This window comes from Vigna umbellata, chromosome 3 (genome assembly GCF_029865625.1).
Source record: "Vigna umbellata cultivar VRB3 chromosome 3, Vumbellata_1.0, whole genome shotgun sequence".
NCBI classification, from domain to species: Eukaryota; Viridiplantae; Streptophyta; class Magnoliopsida; order Fabales; family Fabaceae; genus Vigna; species Vigna umbellata.
The window spans coordinates 35,046,718-35,055,276 of NC_142167.1; the positions used below are offsets into that span (position 1 = coordinate 35,046,718).

At 31.5% G+C, this 8,559-nt stretch overlaps 1 protein-coding gene across 1 annotated transcript; it reads left to right on the forward strand.

Moving 5' to 3' along the window:
- The first annotated feature begins 562 nt into the window (after positions 1-562).
- Positions 563-3,664, forward strand: LOC124828022 (zinc finger protein GAI-ASSOCIATED FACTOR 1-like). Its single transcript, XM_088108509.1, has 4 exons — positions 563-917; positions 1,063-1,459; positions 1,560-1,759; positions 2,603-3,664. The coding sequence occupies exons 1-4, from the start codon at positions 803-805 to the stop codon at positions 3,307-3,309; spliced, it is 1,419 nt and encodes a 472-aa protein (XP_087964635.1). The 5' UTR covers positions 563-802; the 3' UTR covers positions 3,310-3,664.
- The last annotated feature ends 4,895 nt before the right edge of the window (positions 3,665-8,559 follow it).

Here is an 8,559-nt window from a genome sequence, read left to right on the forward strand (position 1 = left end):
ATTTGTCATTTATCACTTATTACACAATCCTATTGTTGGTTAAGAATTGACAACCATCATGGTGTTATGAGAACGTAGTGATGATAATAATTGTATATAACATGAAACAAACAATTTGTGTTAAGTATTCCTGAGTTTTTAAGTGGAGACACAATTTGTGATAAATAATAAATAAATAAAATATTTGTTGTGATATATGGATACTCATTAGACTACACGACAAGCACCGCCAGAAGGTTTTGCTCCCCGACAAAGGTCATGAACCCGGTTCTTCTAACACGTGGACGGTGGGATTCACATTTTTTATTTTCCACGGAAAACTTGGCGCCCACGTTATATCCTATCTCTGTAAAAATATTACAAAGAATATGATCAACATAACCTTGTATCTTAACTTTTTATGTATTTTTAAAGTAGTTTCTATGTCAATTCCTTAATTACTAATAAAGTAAATACAGAGGTTAGAGATTTTATTTTTGTTTTCTTCGATAGAAACCTTCTGAACAGTTCTGTCTCCCTAGCAGCTTAACCATGGTTAGCTTGTGCCGCTTTAGCCTGGTTAGTATTTCCAATACATGACATATCATCCTCGTTTCAAATAATTTCTCCCTCTCTCTCTTCTATAACTTCCTCCACCGTGTGTGCCGCCTGAGAGGGCCTTGGCCTTCGTAAACTGCGGCGGAAAGGAAAACCACCACTTCTCTTTGGGAAGGAAACAAATAATTCCTACAAAAAGGGCAAAGTAATTCTAAGAGAAACTCTCAGAGGGATTCTTCAGTTCATCTTAGTAAATAAAACAACCATGGCGGAGCCTCAGAATCCTTCACCATTCACACATTCTTCAGCTTCTGAAATCGCAGCACAACCACAACCTCTGCCACCTCCCAAGCGGAAGCGAAACCTCCCTGGAATGCCAGGTATATTCATGCTTATTCATTTACTTTCAATTTGTTTAACCATAATTTTCATGTCTTATACATATAATAAAAATATTCAGTTTGAGTGACTTCATGAATATTCCTTGTTTTGGATTTTGCGCGTTTTTATTTTTTATTTTTTCAGATCCAGATGCTGAAGTGATTGCTTTGTCACCGAAGACACTGTTGGCCACGAACCGTTTCGTCTGCGAGATCTGTAACAAAGGGTTCCAGCGCGATCAAAACCTGCAGCTTCACCGGCGCGGTCACAACTTGCCGTGGAAGCTGCGGCAGCGGGGGAGCAAGGAACCGCGGAAGAAGGCGTACGTGTGTCCCGAGCCTTCGTGCGTCCACCACAACCCCACCAGGGCGCTGGGCGACCTCACCGGCATCAAGAAGCACTTCTGCAGAAAACACGGCGAGAAAAAGTGGAAATGCGAACGCTGCTCTAAGAAATACGCTGTACAGTCGGACTGGAAAGCCCATACAAAAACTTGTGGCAGCAGAGAGTACCGCTGCGACTGCGGCACCTTGTTCTCTAGGTATCAGAACCAAAAGAAAAACTCTTCTCTTTTGTTATCTACTTTTATTTCAATTTTCCTCTACGCAATGTCACTAACAGTAATGCTTATGTTCTTGAAGGAGGGATAGTTTCATCACGCACAGAGCATTCTGCGATGTATTAGCGCAAGAGAGCGCCAGGACCCAGGTCCAAGACCAGGCACAGGCCCAGGCCCAGAATGTTAGCACTAGCAACGCTGATTTGGGTTCTTCGCCCCCTGCGCCTCCACTTACTCCCGCTGCGTCTGTGGTGTCTCCAACCTTGTCCATTCAGAGCTCAGGTACGTAGTTGTGCTGCTAAGTATTTCGCTTTCTGTTTTTCGTAGGTTCAACCTTTGTGAACTTTTCAGAAACATTTTCAGACTCTCGTCAACTTTTTAACTGGAAATATTTAAGATAAATATATATAATAATGTAGCTTATAAGTTTTAAGCATGAGGCCGGCATGATTTGAATTGGGAGGATGAGTTTTTTGTCTCGTCGTACAGATGCAGTTTTTTTTTTGACATTTTTGTTTTCTTCTGTTTGTTCGACAAACGACAAGTCTAGCTGTAGTGGATAGTGCCAATCCCAGCAAAGGGTCGGTAGGATGGGTCTGCAGAAGAGATAAGGATGGGATCTACTCTAATTAATATTTCTTTACAAATTCCATATTTTTTTTATTTCGTTAGCTAAACAATTATGTTTTAGATTTAATAGAAATCAAACGTGTTTCTTAACCCATGATTTCTTTCGAAATTATCCTTATTAACTTTAATTTCATATGAAAAAAAATAATGTTACTTTGGGTACTCTCCTGCGTGATACACATGTGCCAACAAGTTCCAGGATAAAATTTAGTAACCAGGCACCATAGCTGCATCTTTCCAACAACAAAAAAGAACATTAAAACGTGGAAGCGGTAGAACTCTATAATTGCTTCACTTTTTGCTCCATGCATATTCAATTTCAAGCTTTTTAACTCCCTCACTATATAATTATCTATAATCATTTAAAACCTAAAAAGCTTACTTTTCTTTTTAAGTTTGAACTCTGTTTTTGCTACTTTTGTTTTAATTCCTTTTCCTCGTTTTTGTGTCCTCAACTATTTACCCTTGTTTACCTTTTTTGGTCATTGGCACTAGAAATTCCAGAAAACCCAAGGAAGCTGTCACCGATGTCTCCAAAAGCAACCTGCTTCGGGACAAGCAGCACCCCTTCCAGTTCCAGTTCTTCCACTACTGTATTTGCAAGTGTGTTGGCACCGTCCACAATAACAACTCATTCACATTCTCAATCACCGTCACCGTCAACTTCCTTATTCTTCAACCTCATGTCAAATTTGGCTCGCTCCGATAGCCCTAACGCCATCACCAATATGAGAGAAACCACATCCCTCTCCCTCTCCTCACCACTCTATCTCTCCAACAACGACCCTTCCCACTTCGCAGCATCTCCTCAGCCTGCACTATCTGCCACTGCATTGCTCCAAAAAGCAGCTCAAATGGGTGCTTCCAGTGCTTCCCTTCTCCGTGGCTTAGGCTTAGCAACGACATCACCGTCATCCTTGGGGAAAGACGAGGTTTTTAACATTAGTGCAACCACAACAGCACAATGGAACGGCCAAGTAAAACAAGAGAATCAGCCCGTGGTGGATAACCTTGGGCTTGGGCTTCCCTGTGGGAGTGATGTGATGATGGGCCCTTCTACCCCATTTGTGGGCCAGCCAATGACCCGTGATCTTCTCGGTCTTAGCATCGGTGGCGGAGCAAGCAGGGGTGGTCTCTCTGCTTTGGTCACGTCTTTCGGAGGGAACTTTGATTCAGCCGGTGATGGAGGAGTTCACCGGTAGAAAACTGGGAAAAACTGAGTGTGTGCTTGTTTTCTCCTCGGACGGAAAACAGACACAGCCTTAATCAGTTGCATCTGCGCAACAAAACGGTCCGGTCTTCTTGCCACGCCCGGAATTTTTGTGACGGGTTAATCAGCCAAAAAACTCTTTTGGCAATCAGAAAACTATAGAATAAAGTTACCTGTATAATGCATTAGAATCTATCTTTGCAATATTTATATGTATAAATGTCTTCTCACTTTTTTCTTTTCTCTAGCAAGTGTGCTCATGCTGTCGTCAAAATGTAGATATGGCCAGATGGCCACTGTAATCTTATTTTTGAGAAATGATGTTTTGATAAATTTGTCATATGAAAGAGTTACTTTATATTAAACGATAATAGAGATAAATATGATTGTACTTACTAACATGTTTCTATCTATCTTAAATTTTAATATATTTACGTTTATAAACTGAAAAGAAAAAATAATGAATGTATATTCTTAATTTATAAGTAGTAAAATTAAATAATATTTTAGACTGATATTCAAATAATTCAAATCTCGATATGAAAAGTAGTTTATTGGATAAAAAAGTTTATCATAATCGGATTATTAAGATTATATCTATTATTTTTTAAATTTAGGGATTAAATTATATTTGGATGTTATTCTATTATCTCATGTCGAGTTTTATACGAGTAGAAAGTATCTCCTATTTGGAGAGCGTTTGATTAAATTGGAATCAGAAATAAAAAGGTTGGTCCTACAAATAAGGTAAAAGATAAATTCCTCTTGTTAAAGAGAAAAATTAAAAATACCATGTTCGTGAATATAAAAAATAGTTATATTTTATTCCAATGAGCATGTAACACATTTTTGGTTATTCATCCGTCGAACCATTCACCGTCTATCATTGCTAAAGAGTCACGATCAGCAAAGTCCACAAGTTCCTATATGGACTCGTGTCTCTACGACTCTGGTTCCAAACAAAACTGAAAGATTTTTGAAACGTTTCTCTATTGAAAAAGCTCTTCACACAGATTTTATGCCTTAGTATAAGAACTGTTGTCACTCAGTCTATAATCACCGCACGTATACCGTACATACCATGCTTGCCCACGACTTAAATAGTATTTCTCATATGAGCTTTTTTTGTATAAGAAAGACAAGAACAAAGGGACAAAGAAACAAACAAGACATGGAACATAGAATAAGGAAAGAAAGAACCATAATTAACCAAATTGACTTTTTTTATATTTATTTTGAGTGAAAAAAAATTAATTACATTTTGTGTGTTTAGTTTTATTGTTTACACAAACTGATTAAATTTTTTGAAACATGATATTTCATTGAAATAATATTTGTAATTAAGAAAAAAAAAGGTTGAAAATAAGTGTGAAGTGACGAGGTTTAATGAGTAAAATAAATGCATGAGAATGGATAGGTGACGGTGGTGGTAGTCAATTTGTGCAGCAGTGTGAGTGGGTCCAGCTTCTGCATTTGTACGAAATAGCAAAATAATGCAATGCAACTTTCAAACTTGTCTCCCAGAATTTCCAAGATCAGACAATTTCCAACCAACCTTTTTCATTTCAACCCTCTTGCAACTTGTTCTCTCTCTCAATAACAGCCGCAAAATTTATGGTATTGAAAAGGCTTCATAAAAAATAACTTTAACAATTATGATAAAAAAAATATATTGTTACTGTTGCTTCATAAAAGTGTTTAATAATTATCACTTTCATTTTCTCCACAGGGTAACTTCACAACCATTTTGAAAAACTCTCGGGTTGAAATAGTTATTTATTTTTTATTTATATGTTTTTTATTAACATTTATACTATTTTTAATTAAAAAAATAAACATATGTAACAGTTTGTTCTATTGCATGATATGTTTCACAGGTATTTTTAACTATTTAGTGCTTGAAGATAATTTTTTTTACGGATTACAATATTTTTTAAAAGAAATATTACTACGAATATTTTAAGTGTTGTCATATCTTAATAAATTGTTTTTTCGAGTAAAATTCATTTAATCAAAAGTTTGATAGTTCAATGTAGCTTATTCGTGGGACAAATATAGTGTTGTTGAATGAATTCATTCTTAATTGAGACAATTTTTTCATTTCACTTAATTACAATTTAAATAGTCATGAGCGAGATTTTATTAAGTAGTATGATCTTTAAATATGTTTTATTGAGTTAATGAGTAATTTCATCGAGTTTTTTATAATAATTTTTTTATTGTTTTATTCGAGAGCTAGTGAGCTCTCTCAGTGATAAGAGAATTTTAAATAAGTAAAATTAGTGTTAAAATGTGCTTAATTATTTTTACTTGTGGTGAATAGCAAAAAATTTATACTTACATGAATGAGAAATGTAATGATTTCGTTGATATATGATACGAGCATAATTATTTTCAATGAGATGATATTGTAGGTAATGTATTTAATTTGAATTTTGAAGAAGATGGTCATGAATCTATTAGTATCAGAATCACATAAATGGAATTATAAGGTGATGAATCTTGATAAAGGTTTTTTCTACCTTGCAGTGTGAAAAGAAATTATGTTTATAGGCCATAAAAATTTGATGAAAAAATAATGTTATCATAAAGAACATTGACAATTTTACTTCAAGAATTATCTTACCAATAAAATAAATAAGATAAAAATAATCAACACAAGAAAATAATATGTAAAATCTAAAATCGAAGAAAAATAATTAGCACACTCAACTCCAAATATAAAAGAAATTAAGTACAAATTTTAAGTATCTTTGACTTAGAGTGTTTGAAACCATAAACTTAAAGTTCATTATATAACTATTATCATTCATTCCATTGTTTATTCTAGGTGATGTGAAATTTTTTAGTGTGTATTATTTCTATCAACTTGACAAGAATTTATCCTATCATGTTATGATAACTTAGTTCTCTAGAATGTATAACTATGTATGAGTGAAGATACTATGACAAAGATAAATATTTGAGTTTTTAAAAAATAGAGTATGAGATTTGTGATGATATGGTGTGAGTATTTAATGATATAAGAAATAACTAATTGGAATGAGAGATTTAGACAATTAATTTTGTTTGTTGTAATGTAATTAAATAAATGATTTGATTATTGAATGATAATATGAAAATAGATGATTCTATGAAAAATTTTGAAAAAACGTGAAAATGGATGATTGTATGAAAATTTTTGAAAATTGCTTACCTTGCTTTGTTTTTTAATGTGATAATAGTGTGTTACACAGTATCAAAAGATATTTTAGGTGAGCAATGTCAATAGTTAGTAATTGAGATAAAATACAAAAAAATAATTATATATGTAATTGATTTTGGTTGTTATGATGTGATTAGATGAATGATTTGATTATTGAACGATATCCATTGATGAATGAATAAGATGTGAAAAAAAAATTAAAAATATAATTTACTTTATTTGTTTTATTTTTTAATTGTGATAACAATATGTTACATAATATCAAAACATATTTCGAATGAACAATTTCAATAATTAGTAATTGGGATGAGATAGAAAAAAAAGTTATATATATATATATATATATATATATATATATATATATATATATATATATATTGTTATATAATTTCCTTCTTTTAGATATTTTATATACAAATGAATTTTAAAAAATAATAAAGTAAACCAAAGGACTCAAGAGACAATAAATTAATATTTTAGATGATTTTGCTTATGAAATCTCCTAAACTGTTTACTATGACATTTTGGCCGTAAAACACACTTTGACCTTTTACTCACGAGCAAACTTTTTAATAGGTTATCCAACCAAATTAATTGTTCTAACATATTGTAGAAAAATTAATGTGATTATATTAACAGATAAGTGCTTTCAATTACAAATTATTGTCTCACGGGAAATGCTAGTATCAAACTATTATTCTTCTATAAAATAATTTGTTCTCTTATTAATCTTTTTTCTATAACATTTATTTTAGGTATTTAATCTTAAATTTGAGCCAATAATTAAAATTTTGAAAAATTGAAAAATTAATAATGATAAAAAAAATATAAAGTTATTAAGAAAAATACATCGGTATGTTTGATAACTCAGATAATATCAGTACGTTTGATAACTAAAATTCCAAATTTATTTATTTATTTTAATAATAAAATAACCTGATATGTAGAACAATCTTAAAAATATAAAACATACAAAATGATTAATATAGGGATAAACTAATTTCATAGCCAAAAAGTAAAAATAAAAAAATAAAAAAATAAAAAATAGAATCACAGATTTTGCCAAATGATACTACAACAATTATTTATCTCTATTTCGTTTGAGTTTATTCATAAATAATAAATGTATTGAAAAATGATGGTTACCAAAATGTTATATTTCATAACTTAGGAAACCTATTAAATTAGAGCATGAAATGTTCTAATATTGTTTTTGATTTGGCTTGGAGCCCCTAAATTATAAATAACTATTTATCTTGAGGTTATAATTATTTTTTTCTAAGAGAATTATAACATCTAATTTTCTTCTATTATTTAATTAATTTATTATATTTATTTAACCACTTTTAAAATCAATATTTTAAACATTTTTTTTATTAGTCTAGATTTATAATGTAATTAATATTTATTAGCCACAAAAAATTGGCTTAAAATAAGAAAAATTGGAAGGAAAGAAGTTCAAACGAAATTAGTTTTTACAATTGAATTTAAGCAGCACCAAATACAGATTGAAATAGGTAAAATCATTAACAAAAATAATGTTGAAGACCACTTTAAACAATATTTGTGTTCGGATCAAGGTTATCTTGCATATTGTTAGTGTCAAAACGGAGAACTCATTTTAAAGAGTAAAGTAATTTGTGATTAAAAAAAAACAACACTTAATATTACATGTGCATGAATTAGGCTGGGAATCGAAGAAAATAAAACTATAAATTTTCTATTTATACGTCATAAACAAACAAGAAATTTAACTTTTCATCGTACTTAATTAAGAACTTTAAAACATATTTTATCTTATACCGTGTTTAACTTATTCATATATTTTCAACAATTACACAATTTATAACTTGTTTTATCCAACACTAAAATGTATTTGAAAATAACAAAATCTATTGTCGTCTGTGGTTCAGTTTTGACCAAAAATTTGAGCCTCACCTATCATTCCTCTTCCTACCTGAGCCTACTCAATCACAACAGTAACCAAATCCAGTTTAAAGACCTGTAAATTAGTCAATTAATAAATTATATATTTAA